Genomic DNA, 19,657 nt, shown 5'->3' on the forward strand with positions numbered 1-19,657 from the left:
TCTTCTTCCACCCAAGCTCAGCGGCTGGACTGGATCGAAGAGATCCAAGTGTAGTAATTCTAATGGACGCTTAGTTGAGACAATGTTTTTACTATGAAAAGATTGTTTGGTTTGTTTTCCAGCTTGGCAAGCGTGGCATAGTTGATCTTTTTCAAATTTGAGTTCTGGCAGTCCCTCAACCAATTGCTTTCTTGCTAATTTGGCCAGGAGGTCCATGCTTACATGACCAAGTCTCCTGTGCCATAGCCAGGAATTTTCTTCCTTTGACACTAAGCATACAGTTTTTGAAAACTTCTTTTCTAAATTCAGCATAAAGACATTATCAATACGAGGGGCAGTTAAAATTAACTCATTTGTTTTACCCTCGAATATTTTACATCCAGTGTCATCAAATATAACTTTTCTCCCATTGTCACATAACTGAGCTATGCTGAGTAAGTTATATTTGAGTCCGCTGACTAGGGAGACTGACTCAATAGTAGGATTACCACCAATGGTTCCTGACCCTACTATCTTACCCTTCTTGTTGTCTCCAAAACATACACTTCCTCCTCGTTTACGCACAAACGTGATGAACTGAGTTTCATCACCAGTCATATGCCTCGAGCATGCGCTGTCAATGTACCACATCTTTGACTTCTCAGCACACCTCAGGCTTACCTGCAATATAGCTAGTTGCTTTTAGGTACCCAATTCTTTTTGGGTCCTTGCTTGTTAGGTTCAACAGGTAAAGCATCATATTTCATTTTATGACGACACACTTGGACAGTGTGTCCATTCTTTCCACAGAAGTCACAGATGACCTTCAGTTTAGGATATCTCACTGACTGGTCAGCACCCCAGTGTTGAGCGTGCCAGCACACCTTTGTGGTGTGTCCTTTCTTCCCACAGAAGTCATACTAGACATTCCGCTGAGGATTCCATCTCTGCTGACTAGTACTTCGGTACTCAGTGTTCAGAGGATTATTTCTTTTATTCGGAACCTTAAGTTGGTTCTGAATTGATGTGACGTCCTTCCTCAGTTTCTTAGAATCTGATTGGACCTCAGTGACAAACTTTCTAATATTGGACCTTAAGTTGAGGTCGGAAGTCCAATCAGATTCTAAGAAACTGAGAAAGGACATCACTTCAATACAGAACCAGCTGAGTTCATTGGCTAAGAAAAGATTCTATCCAAATCCTGAGTATTCAGGTACTAGTCAGCAAAGACAGTACACTCAGCAGAACAGTCAGTGTGACTGTTGTAGAAAAAGAGGACACACTGTAAGTGTGTGTTGTTATGCTCAGCACCATCGTGCTGACCAAAAATGGAAACACCCTCAAAGGGTGGTTTAATGTGACAATTGTGGGAAAGATGGCCACACCATAAATGTATGTCGTCACAAAATCAAATATGATGCATCACCTGTTAAATCTAACAAACGAGGACCCAAAAAGAATTGGGTACCTAAAGATAACTAGTTCAATTGCAGGTGAGCCTGAGGTGCGCGAAGAAGTCAAAGCTATGGTACATTGACAGCACATGCTCGAGGCATATGACTGGTGATGAAACTCAGTTCATCACACTTGTGCATAAACGAGGTGGAAATGTAAGTTTTGGAGACAACAAAAAGGGTAAGATAGTAGGATCAGGTACTATTGGAGGTAATCCTACTATTGAGTTAGTCTCCCTAGTCAAGGGTCTTAAATATAACCTATTGAGCGTAGCTCAGCTGTGTGACAGCGGTAGAAAGGTTGTATTTGATGCCACTGAGTGTCGGATACTCGAGGGTAAAACAAATGATTTAATTTTAACCGCCCCTCGTGTTGATAATGTTTTCATGCTGAGTTTAGAAAAGAAGTTTTCAAAAAATATATGCTTAGTGTCAAAGGAAGATAATTCCTGGCTATGGCATATGAGACTTGGTCTTGTAAGCATGGACCTCCTAGCCAAATTAGCAAAAAAGCAATTAGTTGAAGGATTACCCAAACTTAGATTTGAGAAGGATCAATTATGCAATGCTTGTCAGCAAGGTAAACAAACCAAAAAGTCTTTTTAAAAATATAGTCTCAACCAATCGTCCATTGGAATTGCTACACTTGGATGTTTTCGGACCTGTCCAGCCGCTGAGCTTGGGTGGTAAGAGATTTTCCTTGGTCATTGTAGATGATTTCTCTCGATATACTTGGGTCATCTTGCTGAGTAGTAAGGATGAAGCTTTTGAAATGTTTTCAACACTAATTAGAAAACTTGAAAATGACAAAGACCTAAAATTAGCTCACATCAGAAGTGATAATGGCGGAGAATTCAAAAACAAACAGTTTGATGAATTCTGTGAAGTCAGCGGCATTGACCATAATTTTTTTGCTCCTAGAACTCCTCAACAAAATGGGGTAGTTGAGAGGAAGAACAGAACCTTAGTTGAAATAGCTAGGATAATGCTGAGTGAGAATAGGCTTCCAAAGTATTTCTGGGGTGAAGCTGTCAACACAGCTTGCTATATACTCAATAGGGCTTTAGTTAGACATATACTTAAGAAAACCCCCTATGAACTTTGGAAAGGACGAAAACCCAACATTGGATATTTTCGTGCCTTTGGTTATAAATGTTTTATTCTTAATACGAATGACAACCTTGCTAAGTTTGATTCAAAAGCTGATGAAGCTATCTTCTTAGGGTACTCAACAAACAGCAAAGCATATATGGTGTTTAATAAACGAACTCAGGTCGTAGAAGAGTCTGTACATATTGAAATCGATGAAACTGACCCTGCAGGGAAGATAAGTCAGCCTACCGAAGATGACCCATGCTCAGCTTCCGCTGACCAAAATGGAGCCGCTGAGTCATTACCTCAAGGACTGACCGAAGGTAAAAGCGAACCCCATATTACCTTTACTAACCAATATAATCCGGCAGAGATTGTTGAAACACCAACTTCTAAAAACTCAACACTGCCAAAAGAGATCAAGAATCCTAATAGCACACTCAGAGAAGTCCATTCTTGATGCTGCTGAGAACACCCTGATGACCAGAAATCAACTCAGGAGATATCTTAGTAATGTTGCGTTCGTCTCAGTTCATGAACCGAAAAACTTCTCAGAAGCTGAGCACGATGAATTCTGGATCAATGCTATGCAAGAGGAACTTGATCAATTCAAGAGAAACGAAGTATGGGATCTAGTGCCTAAACCTAAGAATCAAAAGACCATAGGAACAAAGTGGGTATTTCGCAACAAGCTAGACGAACAAGGTAACGTAGTCAGAAACAAAGCCAGACTTGTAGCTCAAGGTTACAGTCAGCAGGAAGGTATTAACTATGGTGAAACCTTTGCACCCGTAGCTAGATTAGAAGCAATTAGAATACTGTGTGCATATGCTAGCTTTATGAATTTTAAATTGCTCCAAATGGATGTAAAAAGTGCATTTCTTAATAGAGCTCTAAATGAAGAGGTTTATGTTAGTCAGCCTCCAGGGTTTGAGGATCCGAAATTCCCAACCTATGTTTATAAACTCAAAAAGGCTCTGTACGGCCTGAAGCAAGCACCACGTGCTTGGTACGAAAGGCTGACCAGTTTCCTGCTGACCAGGAACTATGTCAGAGGAAAAGCTAACACAACCTTATTCATTAAGAAAAAGGGTAAAGATACCCTATTGGCACAAATATATGTAGATGATATTATCTTTGGTGCTACTAACGAATCCATGTGCAAGGAATTTAGCAAACAGATGCAAACTGAGTTTGAGATGTCAATGATGGGAGAACTCAACTTCTTCCTTGGGCTTCAAATCAAACAAGGTAAAAATGACATCTTCATTAGCCAGACCAAGTATGCTAAGGAGATATTGAAGAAATTCGATATGGAAGGATGTAAGCCAATATCAACCCCCATGGGTACTGACACTGTGCTATGTGCTGACGAAAAAGGTAAGTCAGTAGATAGCATATTATATCGAGGTATGATTGGCTCTCTACTCTATCTAACTACAAGTAGACCAGACATTCAATACTCAGTATGTTATTGCACAAGATATCAAGCTGACCCTAAGGAATCTCATTACATAGCTGTAAAAAGAATCCTTAGATATTTGCATAGCTCAGTGAATGCAGGTTTATGGTATCCAAACATAAGTGATTTTACACTCATCGGATACACTAACGCTGACTATGGACGAGACAAGCTGGAGCGGAAAAGCACTTCAGGAGGATGTCAATTCCTTGGAAGCTGTCTAGTGTCTTGGTTCAGTAAGAAGCAGTCGTCAGTTGCCCTGTCAACAACTGAAGCTGAGTACATTGCTAATGGAAGCTGTGTTGCACAAGTCCTATGGATCAAGCAGCAGCTGGATGATTATGGAGTTGAAACCAAAACGATTGAAGTCAAATGTGACAACAAAAGTACCATTGACTTATCTAAAAATCCAATCCAACACAGTAGAATGAAGCATGTCAGCATAAGGCATCACTTCATCAAAGATCATGTACTCAAAGGTGAGATCAAGCTGACCTATGTTCCAATAGGTGAACAGCTTGCGGATATCTTCATGAAGCCACTGGCTCGTGAGCAGTTCAGCATACTAAGGGAAGCTATCAGTATGTCTAATCCTCTTCAATAAATATCTGAGCTAAATGAATATTGAGTGATTATAATATACCGAGTGATCATTACATGTTGAGTAACTATTATATGCTGAGTAAAATTGAATACTATGGAATCACTGCATGCTAAGTTGCTATACATATTAAGTGATTACGAAATGCTGAGTTACTCCACATACTAGGTATCCCTTCTACGCTAAACTGAGCACTCAGAACACCAAACGTTTAGTATTCTAGATGCTGAGTAAGACAACTTGCGAAATTTAATGTTTGCACGCGAATTTAAGTAGCCACCTAGGATGACGTAAGTATAATGATTAGGAACCCATGAGCCGAACGTGTCATAAATGTCAGAATTTAAAGTCGTTGAACGTTTCGAAATCAAACCGCCATTCTGACCTATCAGATCGAAGCGCTCCGACTATAAATAGTGGATGAATTCCCACTAACTTCCCTTTACGTTTGAAACTTATCGCATTCGATCTCTCTCTCTGAAATCCCTAATCTTTTGCATTTCTCGAATCTTTAAGAACACCATGTCTAGCGATTCCCAGAACCACTCCAACGAGCAATACGACGATGATCGCTCAGATATAAATCCTCCATCTCCTGTTGAGCAGGAATATAAGGAGACATCCTCTGAGTCTCAAGGACAAATCCATGGTCAGTATGACCAAGCTATGCCCGAGGTCAGCATCCTCGGTGAAAACCCTCACACTGACCAGTCGACTCCTTCGAAGAAAAAGAAGAAGAAGAAGCAGCCTAAGGAAAAGAAGTTCTTCAAGGTCTTCAATAGCATTAAAGGCTTTAACGTGTATCATTCCCGATGGTTTTCCGGGAGCTTCATAAATGAAGAGAAACCCTTCTGTGACTGGATTTCCAAGAATGGGTGGACCGACCTCTTTTCTATGCCTACAATGACCTACCCAACACTGGTGAAGGAGTTCTATGAAAACCTAGCGGTCTCTGAGGATGATGATGACTATTTGATCACCAAGGTCAAGAATAAGGCAATCACTATCACCCCTTCTTACCTTGCTACCCTGCTGAATCTTAAAGCAGAAGGTACAGAGTTGCAATGCACGAATGACTACAAAAGGGTTCAGTACGTCGTTGAATTCTGCAAACCCAAGAACCACAAAGGAGAAATCGCCAGTACGTATATGGGTCAGGCTCAAAAGCAAGCACACTACATCCTGACCAACTTTCTCTTTCCTAAGGTCAAGTCCTCCTCGTCAGCCTCTAACTTTGAGCAGTGTTTCATCTGGCACATACTGAATTACAAGCCACTCAACATGCCCGTCTTCCTTATCGGAGCTTTTCAACGCAACACCGGGATCCTTCGGATGGGTTCACTCATCACTAAAATACTTCAGGATTTCCAGGTCAGCCTTAAGGGAGAAATTGACATAGAGGGGACTGAAATCACCTCGGGAATTCTATTCGCGCTGGCCCACAGTCAGCCTATCAAACCTAAGAAAGGGAAGGGGGTTGTGACTGAAGAAGATGATGCTGAGGATAATATGGTTGAGGAAGCAGATGCCAAGGTAACCAAGAAGGGAAAGAAAGTTATGGTTGAAGAAGCACTGGCTGAGCGCACTAGGCAAGAAAGAAAGAGGAAAGCTGACCAATCCTCAACCCCTAAAACCAAAGACATCAACATAGCTCCAAAGAAGATCAGGATATTGTCTAGTGCGAAGAAAGATGCTCATGCTGAGTCAGCTCAAGGGGAACCTAAGTCAGCCGAAGGCAATAAGAAGAGAGCTAAGCCTGAGGAAGAAAGTGAGGAAACACCAGATCAGCCTCTAAAGAGGAAGAAAACCTCTGGGTTGAAGCCAGTAGATGCTAACCCTCTTGACTTTGTGATTTTTGCGGACTCACACTTTGTACGAAGTTAAGAAATTGACCTGGAAAAGACACCCTGTGATCAGGAGGAAGAACTGGGCCGCACTGAGGAATAGGTACAAGGTGATAAGATGGGCTCTGCTGAGCCAAGTAAAACAGCTGTTGCTGAGCAGACTGATGAGCAAGGAGTTAAGTCTCCAGTAAAGGACAAGGTCGATGAGAACCTCTACACTGACTTAGGCCTCAACTTCTCTTCTAAGTCACTTGACTCTCATGCAACTGACCCTTCTCCTCCAACCAAAACTCCAAAGGGCAGTGCCGATAAGAGATTTAAGAAAAAGGCCCTAAAGTAGAGCGTAATAGATTTACTGGATGAATCACCTTTGAGGGACCCAATCACAGACCTAACTGGGCTCCAGTTTCAATTCTTCACCACCATCACTGAGCCTACTCCAGCCCAAGCAAAGGAAAAACAAGCCTCTGTTTCTCAAACTGAGGAATAAGCCACTAAAGGTCCCATTTCTGTCGACACTTCCGCTCAACCTTCAACTGAGCAAGTGCTCAAAGTTCCTGCTGCTCAACATCCAGAGTTAGCTAAGGAAACTCAACCTGTTAAAGTTAGTGCTAAGTTGCCTAAATCTCCAATTCCGACTCAACTTCATACTGACACTGAGCAGGTAAATAACACTGCTGAGCAAATACTTCCATCATCTTCTGAGCAGCATCTAGATCAGTCAGCTCCTGCTGCTGGTCTAAATAAACAAAGTGTAGCTGCTGACCAGGCTGGCACTTCTACTTCAGGACAGCACCCAACTCCTCCATCTGGTGCTGACAACAATACGGCCCCTAAGCATCACACTGATGAATCCTACACTTATCTGAATGCTTCTGAGTCTGGAAGGAAAATCATCGACTTAGCTCAAGCTCTACTTCAAGATATTCATCAGTCTCACGCCGATGCTACTGGGTCTATTCCTGCTGAGCCAACATAATTCTCCTCTGTCACTCAACTTCTGACCGAACTTAAAGGTCTTAAGGAACTGATGAGTGTCATGACTTCCTTAGTCTCTCAGCAGCCCAAGCAAGAATTCATAATGAAGCTGGCTGAACTTCAGCTGATGATGGTGAATCACATGAACTCCATTGAAGGAAAACTTAATGCCTTATCAGCTGCAAACTCAACATCTGCAACCTCTGCTGAGGTCAATCATCTTTTCTCCCAGCTGTCTTCCGAGCTGACCGGGGCTCGTGAACTTATCTCCTCCTCTTCTCAGTGCTCTATATTGAACAGATTGGTGAAGCCATTCGCCTACTCAACTTAAGCAAAGAAGAGATGCACACTGACCAGGTCAAGACAAATGACATTTTACACTGCACCAGGTCAACCCTTGCACATGTCCGGCACATTAATGTTCAACGTCAGTCGTATGATTCTGCATTGCTCAAGATGTATTATCAATCTTATGCCCGAATGACGGACTCAATTACTTGGATTGGGAAATCTCTTGAGTATCTACTCAGCATGCTCAGCGCCAATATCAAAATCCCTGCTTCGACTATGGTTGATGGCATGCAAGTGTTTAAAGGTCTTAGGAAGAGTACGGGTCACATGCAACACTATTCCTCTATATTGACTCGTGCTGTTCAACAAGAGAAGTTCCTTGTACCTCCCCTACAATCGACTGATGCTGGCAAAACGGGGGAGAAAGGCCAACCTAGCCAAGCTAAGCAAGCTGCCGGAACTCAGCAAAAACCAGGGGAGAAAGCTAAGGATAAACAGCCAGCTGTCAGAACTCAACAGAAGCCTGGTTCAACTTCTGCTGTCCTGAGCAATCCAAGTCAGCAACAAAGAACAGTCAAGGGCAAATCTAACCAAATTCAAGTCAACATGAAGAAATAGATTAGCAATAGTCTTAGCTTATGACTTGTGATTTTATATCTGCATATCTTTGTTGAAACTGATTATCTATATATGCATCATTATCCAAAACTGACTATGTTATGCGATGCTTACTTGCTGTGTTTATATACTGATCTGTCTCATGAAACTACTCATTGAACAACAAATTAAAACTTGTGAACTTAGAAAATAAACAAATAGATCATACTCAGTGCACTCCAACCTTGATAAATGAATCCAACTCTGATACTTGAACTTAACATAATATCTCTGATATCTAAAAATAGATAAGTATCAAAACTGAGTAATGACCATATGTTCCAAGTATTTACCTTCTTCGGAAGCTGGCCTTAGGCTCTTTTCGATTAAATCTTAGAAGGTTTAGAATTGAACTAAGTCAGTGACTTAAGTCTTAGATTCACTCAATTAGATCTTAGAAGGTCTAGAGTCGAACTAAGTCAATAGATGCAACCCTTACAGGGGAGTAATCTCATAAGAATAAAAAGGTCATCAATCATGAGGGATGCTCAAACACTGAGTTCCTTAATTAAATACTTTTGCCAACATTAAAATGTGGGAGTTTGTTGAAACACCTTTCCACATGATTTTGATTTGACAAAATTATTTAAGTTAATCCCATGATTAAGACAATTAAATTTCAGTGCTTTGATTTAATTGTACTAATGTGTTTGTTCAGCATAAGCCAAGACACACAGCAGAAGCTGAGTTGAGTGTAACTCAGCCTCGTTAAAAGAAAAGTCTTCTTCAAAATAACGTTTGAAGGTGAAGCCGGCCAAAGAAGCTGAGTAAAATATAACTCAGTCTCGACAAAGGAAATCTTAAAGGCAAAGTCGAACATTCAAGCTGAGTATTCGACAGGACAGCGCCAATGATCCGTTTACTAAAAGACAATGTCCGACAGATCTCTGCAACAAATTAGAAGCCTCAGAAATGTGATCAAAGACCTTTTCGAAACGCATGGATCGTCTGGCGTTTGGCAAGAAGACAAACATGGCGCTAGAAGACGAAAACTGGTGCAAGAAGATGAAACTGGCAAGCCTACCTCCTGCGCAAATCAGAAGACAGGATTGGCCAGCAATTTTGGAAGATGACCATTCAATGACGAAAGAAGACCGTTACTTCCAACGGATATGTCAGAATTCAAATGATTTGAAGCTTCAGAATTCACTATAAAAGGACAAGTTCATCACTTGGATCCTTATGACACATACAAGAAAATACAGACAGAAAAAGCAAATATTCACAAGAGTGAAAATCCAAAATAGAAGCTGTCTCAAAAGAAAGCAAGTTCTTACATCCAATTTCCAATCATTGCGTAAAAGTCTAGAGTGAATTTGTATTCATCTAAAGTGTTCTTCGTTTTGTGAGAACAATCTTGTATCAATTGTAAAGGTTAGAAGAGTGGTGCTGAGTACTCGGTTTTAGTACTCAGCGGTAGAGAAATTCTGAATACTCGGTTATAGTATTCAGTGTGAGATAGGATTGAGTAGACGAATAGAGGACGGTACTCTTGCATACTCAGTTGCTATTGTAAACGGTTTGTGTTCTACCTTTAAAGATCTCAATAGTGGATTGAAAAAACCCGGAGGGATTCTGGGGACTGGACGTAGGCGGTGAGGCCGAACCAGGATAAGACTGCTGAGTAATCTCTAAACATTTCTCTTGATATATATGTATGTGTTGCTTGCTTAAATTACTCAGTATATCATTTGTACAAGCCGACGCTGAGTAATCAGAGTGTTGAGTTGGAAGCTGATCTAAAGTGTTATTTCCCAACTCACAATTAAAATAGTTCTAGTCAGTGTCTGACTAAAGCTGTCTCACACTTCACTCAGCCTTGCTGACCTAAAGCTGAGTTAAATCATCAAAGAATTAATTAAGTCAGCATTATTAAGCGAAAAAGTTGGAACTAATCATATTAAGTTACACGGGACCAACAAATGATTCCATGAGAAAAGTATATGCCTATGCCTATGCCTATGCCTATCCCTGCGTAACATCAAGCAACACAGGGCCAAAAAGAATTTCACAAATCTTACTATATTTGAAGATGTGCCCTATATATTCAGACTTTCATAGAAGAAGCAAACAGAAAGTATGGAACAATATGGGAAAACCTATGTGGATAACATGACAAAGCAATTAGTTAATTGGTCACTGGACCGATTTCTGGTTTGTGCTTCTTTCAACCTTTTTTTTGTTATCCTTTAACTTATTTATTTATTACTTTTTGAGACCATCTACTGAAGAAAAAAAACAAAAAGATGCAAGGAGAATGCAATATAGTTGAAATAAACATGGAATACAACCAGTCATTACAACAGTTGCCAGCATCAATAACAGCAAATTCTTGAGAACATATTTAAATGGCCTTGAGAATTTTCAACTGCCAGAATTGCGAGAGGCTGGGGTTATGGCACAGTAGTGCTTCTGAGGAGATCTAGTAATATGTCCTGAATAAATCTACTGATTCTGGATGTGTCATAAACACATGTGTTATCATGCTAGAATCAGGATCAGCTTGCGTATAATGAACATGCCTATTCTCGACAGCAATATGGTAGAACTGACTAGCTAGGTCTCTACCTTCGAACTCATCCTTCCTCATCTTATCAATGTAATTGTAGACGTGTTTAATTATTGGGTTGTCTGCTAGATGCTTTTCTTTAACTGCTGTTAAAATAGCACAGGGCTTTGCTTGAGCCGAACTCATATCACGCAGAATTATTTTAGATGTGGTACTGAGTCCGCTCATCTGCCGACTTCCTTCTGGATACACACATAATGTATGACTGTGCTTACCAGTTGACCCAGCCTTAGTCTGTATCCCCCAACCAGAAAGGTATGTATGTTGATAGGCTTTAATCTGAAATTTACATCTGCACGCTTTAGTTTTACTTTTTCTTATTAAAGTATCTTCAAAAGTTCTCAGAACACCTCTGTAGCGTTCACCCCGTGAACATCTCAACAGCTTATGCTTTCCCCCATGTTTGTGCGAAGATATTATAATCTCAACCCCATTTTGCCCAATTAACAGCAGCTTCACACGAAAGGAATACGGTGTCTGTTATGAAACGGGAACTGTAATCAATGCTATTGGGATTCCAATCTTCTAACAGTTCCTGAATATACAAAAAATGCATAACAGGTGTTAATAAAAGTTGAAAAAATACAAAAAATTAAGTTCAGGGGTGTTTCAGCCCTTTTTTATGGTAAACGGACAGGCCACCCGTTCCACCATAGGCAGGAACGGGCAGCTTAAACTTCCCGTCCCCCGGGTGGAACGGGCATAGGTGGAACGGGTGGCGCATGCTGCCCGTCCCATAGGCCAAACGGGTAGTTCATTCGTTCGGCCTATGGAACGGGATGCATGCGCCACCCGTTCAGGCTAAACTCATAAAAAAAATTAAATAATTTCAGAATTCGATTTTTTTTTAATTTAGGATCGTAATATTACCTCATGTTCGAAATCATCTACTTCTGGAATGCTCGGTTCCATTTTCGTAAAGTTCGGTTTTTTTGCTCGGGAGAGAAGGGGAGAAAGAGGATTTTGAGTTTTGGATGACAAATAATGAGAAGGGTGGAATGGTAAAAGAAAGAGCGGTAATAAGTAATTTGGAGCAGTAAATAGCAATACCCTTATTTAAACACTAAAATAAATGAAGTTAAGAATCACTTATAAATAAATTAAAATATTTAATTGAAAATTTTAAGATAAATGAAATTGGTTAGCTCTGTTATTTTTAATAGTTTCTTTCCTATTTTACAATTTTAGAGCAACTTTCTCCGCTTGTATCAAGGATAAATCGTACCAATGATAACTTTCTCTTTTAGTTTAATAAAATCATTCATACAATTTCAAACAAAAAATCATTGAAACAGTAACTTAGTGGCTACTTTTAAAAATAATTAACTTTTACATATGATACAATAACCACAAGAGCAGCAAAAATAATAATAATAACAAATATTTCTTATTTACTTAATTCAAGACGGCGACAACATATGTAATTTTTCAAAAAAAAAATGTTATCATATGGCTTATCATTTTATACATAATTAAACTTTTTTCCAACGTGATTGACATGTTCTTTTTACGATAAATAAAATTATTAATTTTTCCTGTGGTTTATAATTTCTAGGCTTAATGCTTCTCCAGCCCCCTTAACTTCTCACCCCCTTAACTTGTCCAAATTGGTCATTTTACCCCTTCTCAACTCATCGAATGTCCTAATTACCTCTTTAACTCTATAAAAATGGTATTTCCCACCCCTTATCATCTTATTTACCCTCTTATAAAAACGGTATTTCTTACCCCTTTATAATACAAAATAAATAGGACTTATTCAAACGAATAAAAAATACAAATAAGAACATTAATATAAACAAGTTAAATACATTATATGTAGGGATAATGTACCATAATAGGCCTATGATTTTTGGGTAAGTATCAATTTAGGTTCCACGTACAAAATAGCATAAATATAGATTTAACGTTTAAAAAAAGTTATCAATTTAGGCTTAGATAACGGATTGTAAGAGGTGAAAAATACCACTTTTATGGAGTTAAGGAGGTAAATAGGACATTCTATGAGTTGGAGAAGTAAATAGACAAGTTGAGGGGGTGAGAAATACCACTTTTATAGAATTAAGGAGGTAAATAGGATCTTCAATGAGTTGAGAGGGTAAAATGACCAATTTGAATAAGTTAAGGGGGTTGGAGAAGCATTAGGCCTAATTTCTAAATGTAAGATGAACTATAAATTTTTTAAATTTTAAACTTCCAAAGGTCTGATAAAAAAAATAATAATCAATCAAATTGAACTCCAAAAAAACAAAACTTGGAAGGTTAAAGTCATGACAATGTTACCATAAATAAAGATAAATTAGAGAAAAAGAACAACATAATATAATAATAATAATAATAATAATAATAATAAACTAGAAAGAGTATTATCTTTAACCTGTTTTGATAAATTTACTTGTGAATTAAATCTAAATTTATTTTGAGACACATTTGGTCCCTAGAGTTAGTTGAAGGAAAAAGGGAGCTTGTTAAGATTTTATCATTGTACCATTTGATACAATACATAGATCAATACCCAACTCAAGTTTATTTAGCTATTTGAATGAGTTCTATGCATGCTCAAAAACTATTTACTGTAAACATACCAATTGAAAAAAAGATAGCACTGTAAACATACCTAACTGAAAACATACCAATGGTATCACTTACAAAACCACGATAAGGTTCAAACAAATGCCAAAACCACTATAAACTAGGACAAAAACATTGGCTATTGCATCTCCTTTTGTAAGTCCACAAAATGCACAACCTCCTTCCCTAAATACACCTTATCTTCTTCACCTAACAAATTAAGATAACTCAGACTTCATCAGATCACATTAATCATGCTCGAGCAGCGAAATGATATAACTTACAAAGTTCTCTGTCCATTATGAGAATTATGCCTACTTTTTCAGCTTAGCTATCTGACTTATAACATCATTCAGGGGTTCACTTAGAATGCTTCTCTTCGACTGGAACAGAAAGGTAAAAACAACAACAAATGTTTTACAATAACTTTCAATGCAATTTTGCACCTTAAATTACCAAGTTAGAGTGATATGATACCTTCAAGGATGGAACAAGAGCAAAGACTTCATCAACATTGTCAGGACAAACTTTTGCAATCACAGATATCTGCAGACATAATGTTTTAATTTAACGATTGCTTACCTTTTTATTTAGTTATTTGAAACATGAAGCAAGGTTAAAAAATGATACCTCCCCATCAGACACACCATGTCTTTTGAGGCTCCTGATGTTTTGAGTTAATAATTTAACAATAGATGTTCAACGGCAATATAAATATTAAGTAGTAGAAGTAAAAAATTCCTTCTGTAAATGATGGAAATAAAGGATACTCGAGAATTTTTCTGATTGACTGAGGATTTGTATAATAAGCACCGGTATTTGCATATTGCAATGCCCGGTCAAATGACCTGAAAATAATATGGAAAAGTATACGGCGTAAATATATTTCTACTTGTAAATAGTAGCTTAAAGATATTTTACTCACACAGGAAGTTTGATTTTAGGATCTTGAGACAATAGAACCATTTGCTCATGGATTCCTTGTAAGATTTGTGCAGCCTCACAGTCCATCATACATACGGCAGTCTTTGGAAGTTCTACAAATAGAAGCAACAATCTATGTTACATGGCACTAGCTACCAAAAGGCACATAAGAATCCGTTCATCGCTCAAACACGGTGATTAATTATAATTAACCACTCCTGGAAAATTAAGCATGTAAATGATTCCATGAGAAAAGTATATGCCTATGCCTATGCCTATCCCTGCGTAACATCAAGCAACACAGGGCCAAAAAGAATTTCACAAATCTTACTATATTTGAAGATGTGCCCTATACATTCAGACTTTCACAGAAGAAGCAAACAGAAAGTATGGAACAATATGGGAAAACATATGCGGATAACATGACAGAAATTAGTTAATTGGTCACTGGAGCGATTTCTGATCTGTGCTTCTTTCAACCTTTTTTTTTTTTGTTATCCTTTAACTTATCTATTTATTACTTTTTGAGACCAGCTACTGAAAAAAAACAAAGAGATGCAAGGAGAATGCAATAGAGTTGAAATAAACATGGAATACAAGCAGTCATTACAGCAGTTGCCAGCATCAATAACAGCAAATTCTTGAGAACATATTTAAATGGCCTTGAGAATTTTCAACTGCCAGAACATAATAACAACATAGGTTAACTGGGACAATACTTAATTAGTGACTAGAACAATAAATGCTAATAAATAAATTGTTGGATTATAGGAAGTATCTGATACTATAACATACCCTGCTCAATTCTCAGTTCAAGTGGTGGTGGTTCTTTTGGCAAATTAGCCTTTCCGCCATTTGAAGTCTTGTCACCTTTACCACCCTTGTTCATACTACCTGGATATATAGGTAGAAAGAAATATACATAAATGAATGCTAGCAAACAATGAGATGATGTGTGATGCAAATCACATTCAAGATATAGTGAGTAATAGGAAAACATTAGTAGCATAATTTAGGAAGTTATATACCTATAATTTATGAAGTAATTAAATAATGTTAAAGCCTAATTTATACACTTATTTTATTGTTTAATCCCTCTATTGTTATTTACTTTATATGGAATAGAACATTTTTGGTGTGTCTCTGTTTCAAATCCTAGCTACTCACCTTTTTTCTAGCGAAGACCGTCATGGTAACCTTTTTTATGTACATTGATTTCCCTCTTCTATGAATAATCATTTGCTTGAATGTGTTCCAGGTTGTGTCAATTAAATCACTCGTGAATCAATGTTTAAGGTTGTGTGTGTAAACGATTATTTTTACCTATGCCTTTATGTCTGAGGTTGTGTTTAAATATTTGAGGTTTTTGTATGTAAACAATCACTTGACTCTCTGGGTTTGAGTTTGTGTCTGAACAATGACATGTGTTCCTATATCTGAGGGTGTGTGTTTTCCATTGATGGGATAAATTGGCCAGTAAAATGTCTCCTCTAAATGCTATAAACCGTACCACTGAGGAAACAATTAAACCAATGGAAAAGCAGTCATTTATTTTGCAAGTAATCCAACCTTTCTGAATCGAACAAACATATTGAAGTTGATAGTCACTTTATGACAAATGTTGTCACAATGAAAAGCTTTGTACTCTATTAAAAACCTCAACGGATCAGATTGCTGATACATTCTTACGGTATTTGTGACAAGCTTCACATAATAGACATTCATGGTTCAGCTTGAAAAGGGTATTGATATCCTAATTTAGGGAATTCCTATTTGTAATTCAGGAAGTACCTAATTAGATAGAATTTAGGCAGTACTCTTTTTCTTGGGTAGAAACCAGAGTTTTTTCCTTTTAGTGCCTAATTTATAAGCCACGTAATTTCTTGAATCCAGTTTAGTTATACCTTATATAGGAGTAGAACTCTCGGAAGCATATATATCAGCTAGAGCTAGGTAACAATCTAAATAGAATTATTGACAAGCAACTGTCCATTCATCTTTTCTTTCAAGACAACAGCAATTAAACAAGGAAAGCATATTATAATTGAAAGGAACTTGGACCTTTAGCAGAATCAAATTTCCCATCAGATTTTGATAAGAAGTCAGATTTGTCATTGGGTAAACCTACAAACACAAAGACACCTCATAGACATGAGAAAAACAAATATCATAAACCACTAATCATACTAATAAGCTTGAACTTGTTATGAGAAAACCATCATTTAAGATCAGATAAGATGAAGGATGCAAACAAAAACAAATAAAAAAAAACCTTCGGCGCTGAACTGAACTTTCCTTCCCCTCTTGGACTTTGCAGAGCTGTCATTGTTTCCTTTCGACACTGGCAAGGGAATTCAAAAGGAAAAAGTTTAATTTATAGACATATAATCATATCAACCTACATCTAATATAGGGTACAGGGAAATAACATAAAGCAAGCATCTGACTATTTTGACACATGATGTTATAATGCACGAAAATGGCAGCTCTCTCAATGAAGACAACAACAATTAAACCTACTTCCTGAGTTGTTTGAACCCAGAACCGCAGGGTTTCCTTTGGAATCCCCACCCAAACCAAGAAATTGAAATAAGGGACAACAACATCAGTGTATAGCGAATTTGAATCTCCAAACCGATGATTGCACTATGGTACAACAGAAAGCAGAATAAGGAAACTGTATCGTCTGATAAGATAATTGTCATAACAACCGTAAAGGGTGAATTAGATCGGTATAACTATATAAAAAATTGTATATGGAGCAATCTCAATACACAAACATCACTTTCGAAGTGGTGTTATCTTTAGGTATAAACCCTAAAGATCACGATTTTGGGCCCGATAATTTTTCTTGAATCTAAAAGAAAAATGTCACTGAGAATTAAACAACACAAACACATTCATAAGAGAGAGAGAGAGAGAGCGACAAAGTTAAGTGTTTGAAGAGCTTAAACCAACCCTTAGCACTGATGAAGTAAGAGAGAAGATTAGAGACATTACCAGGAAGTGAAAATCCTTTTCCTCCTTTGTCCATATTCCCACGATAACAGTAGTGCGCTGCAACTCAAATTGAAGAATGAAAAAAAATGCAAACGTATCAAATCGTCATAGAAAGAAAAACAAACCCAACGGAAGACATTTTTAAACCATTTACTCAAAGGTACACTGTAACCAACCAAAAAAAGGGAACGAAAAGCAAGAGATTGATTTCCGGAGTCGAATTTCGCCGGCTAAATTATTTTTCTCTGAATCGCTCTGCTTGTTTTGCTTCACCTGCTGCAAATTAATTGACTTCCGGTAACCCGCCTGTACGAGTTGGGATTTTTAAACATGAACCCGGTCTCAAAGAGGAAATTAAGTTGTGACGGTTCATTTTGGGAAAATTACATACGAATTCAAATTTGAATTAGATCGCACTAAACTATACGTGTTCATGGCCGGGGCTGGGCCCGGACTCGGACCGGACTGGTTCGAGTTCAAAAATCAAATTCGAAGCCTAGTTTATATAAATCCACCTAAATATATATGTATAATTTTTAATAATAAAAGATTAAATTTAGATTTAAAAATAAATATTAATGTATAAATTATTAATTAATATTAATAGGCGGGCCTGACTAAACCGGTCCGTACTATTTTTATAAATCTCAAACCATCTAAAAAGAGACGAGGACCAGTCTGGACCTAAAGATAAATTGTCATGTCTAAATCCAGTTTACAGGGACATGGACCTGGACGGGCTGGGCGGGTATCCGTAAACAGGTCTAGACTAAACTAAATATATCATTACTTTTCTTATATTTTAAGAATTTTTTTTGAAGTATATATTTTAAGAATTAGAATTTATAAATAAAAGGTTTAGAATATAATTGAGATCTAAATTTTTTAAACTAGGAAGCATATTTTATTTATGATGTTTAGAAAATAGTGACATTTTGTGAATTAATTTTGATGATTTAATCTAATTATAATATTATAACTAATTATGATTTTTTATTTTGTGAATCTACTTTGAAGAGGAAAAAGGAAGTTTGTCTTCCACCGGTTATATTTACTGTGTTTCTTATTGTTTTTTTCTGTTTATGTTTATATACTTCATTTAATCTCTTTATTCGTCTAAATTGTATCGGCTCTCTATTATTCTTTCGTTTATACATTTTTCGAATTTAGTACAAGCGGAAACGGTTTATCTTATTCGTAGATCAATGAATCTACGTAGTTGCAACAAAAGAAAGGATTCACATCCGAATATTCAGATTGACTTAAATGATGATGACTGCAGATGCTTTTCTATGGATTTGGAATTACGATAAGTATATATTTTCTTGTTCATTCATGTTTTTAATATCTTTTATGGTTATTTTTGCTCTTTGTAGTCGTTTTAGCGCATGTATATGGTTTTTGTAAGATTTCATTCATTATGTTTTTCTTGTTATACTTCTTTATTCGTCTATTAAAAATATACGTGTTTCTATTAAAAAAAACTAATTACGATTTCACATAAAAAAAAACTTCATCATTTTTATGGATTTCAAACAAAAATGTATGTATTCCAAAAAATGTCAAACACTCTAAAAATATCTTTTTTTTTGAAACAACACTCTAAAAATATCTTAAATACTATAAAATAAAAAGTAATACTCTTTTTATCAAAATAAAAAAAACAATACTTTTAAAATATCATTTGACAACATTTTAAAATTCTAAACACACTATTATGATGATATCGATATCATTTTCTTTTCTAATAAAATTCCAACTCTATACAAATTCTCCTATAAAAAAACATTTTTATGATCTCTCAATTTCAACTTTAATCTTTTGTCTCAATAGCAATTTACGTTTTTCAACCTCATTCAACACAATTCTAAACAAAATCTAGTTTGAAAAACCAAAAGACAGTAAAAAAAATTTAGAAAAAAATTGTAATTTTCATCCATTATAGAGGTATCTAGACGGGAGAAAACGAATCATCAACAACAATATCATTCGAATTCTGATTCTGATTCTAATGAACTAGACATGCAAAAACTTCTCAGAAGCAATTACACATAATCTATAAATCAATCAGTGGTGAAACTCTTAGCCTAGTGGTTGAGAGTTTACCTATGCCTTGGGAGGTCATGGGTTCGAATCACATCCAGGTCTGGTGGGAATTTTTCTTTCTTCTTTAATATAAGCAGGAATGATTAAAAAACGTCAATCAATAATGACATAATAGTTTGACTTTACCTT

General features: G+C 37.0%; 1 protein-coding gene across 4 annotated transcripts; it reads right to left on the bottom strand.

Annotated features, from left to right (window-relative positions):
- Positions 1–13,450: 13,450 nt before the first annotated feature.
- LOC136207165 (DNA-directed RNA polymerases IV and V subunit 4-like) lies at positions 13,451–17,795 on the bottom strand. 4 transcript variants are annotated; one of them, XM_065998454.1, is made up of 11 exons: positions 17,599–17,795; positions 17,423–17,479; positions 16,695–16,763; positions 16,484–16,546; positions 15,218–15,316; positions 14,424–14,535; positions 14,269–14,346; positions 14,129–14,162; positions 13,976–14,044; positions 13,817–13,881; positions 13,451–13,708 (listed from the first exon to the last, which is right to left on the bottom strand). In XM_065998454.1, the coding sequence occupies exons 2-11, from the start codon at positions 17,454–17,456 to the stop codon at positions 13,705–13,707; spliced, it is 627 nt and encodes a 208-aa protein (XP_065854526.1). In that variant the 5' UTR covers positions 17,457–17,479; positions 17,599–17,795; the 3' UTR covers positions 13,451–13,704. The 4 variants fall into 4 exon arrangements, with proteins under 4 accessions (XP_065854526.1, XP_065854525.1, XP_065854523.1 ...); XM_065998453.1 differs by having other exon boundaries at positions 13,451–13,699; positions 13,783–13,881; XM_065998451.1 differs by having other exon boundaries at positions 13,783–13,881.
- Positions 17,796–19,657: the final 1,862 nt, after the last annotated feature.

The sequence above is a fragment of the Euphorbia lathyris genome, chromosome 9, assembly GCF_963576675.1.
Source record: "Euphorbia lathyris chromosome 9, ddEupLath1.1, whole genome shotgun sequence".
In the NCBI taxonomy this organism is placed as follows: domain Eukaryota; kingdom Viridiplantae; phylum Streptophyta; class Magnoliopsida; order Malpighiales; family Euphorbiaceae; genus Euphorbia; species Euphorbia lathyris.

Bases quoted from the DNA above. Each gene is read 5' to 3' on its own strand.
- LOC136207165 (XM_065998454.1), bottom strand. From the start codon at position 17,456: ATGGACAAAGGAGGAAAAGGATTTTCACTTCCTG. The intron at 15,317-16,483 runs GTCCAAGTTCCT...CTATATATCCAG, and splicing joins GAAATTTGATTCTGCTAAAG to GTAGTATGAACAAGGGTGGT. The intron at 14,045-14,128 runs GTATCATTTTTT...TTATGTCTGCAG, and splicing joins ATGGTGTGTCTGATGGGGAG to ATATCTGTGATTGCAAAAGT.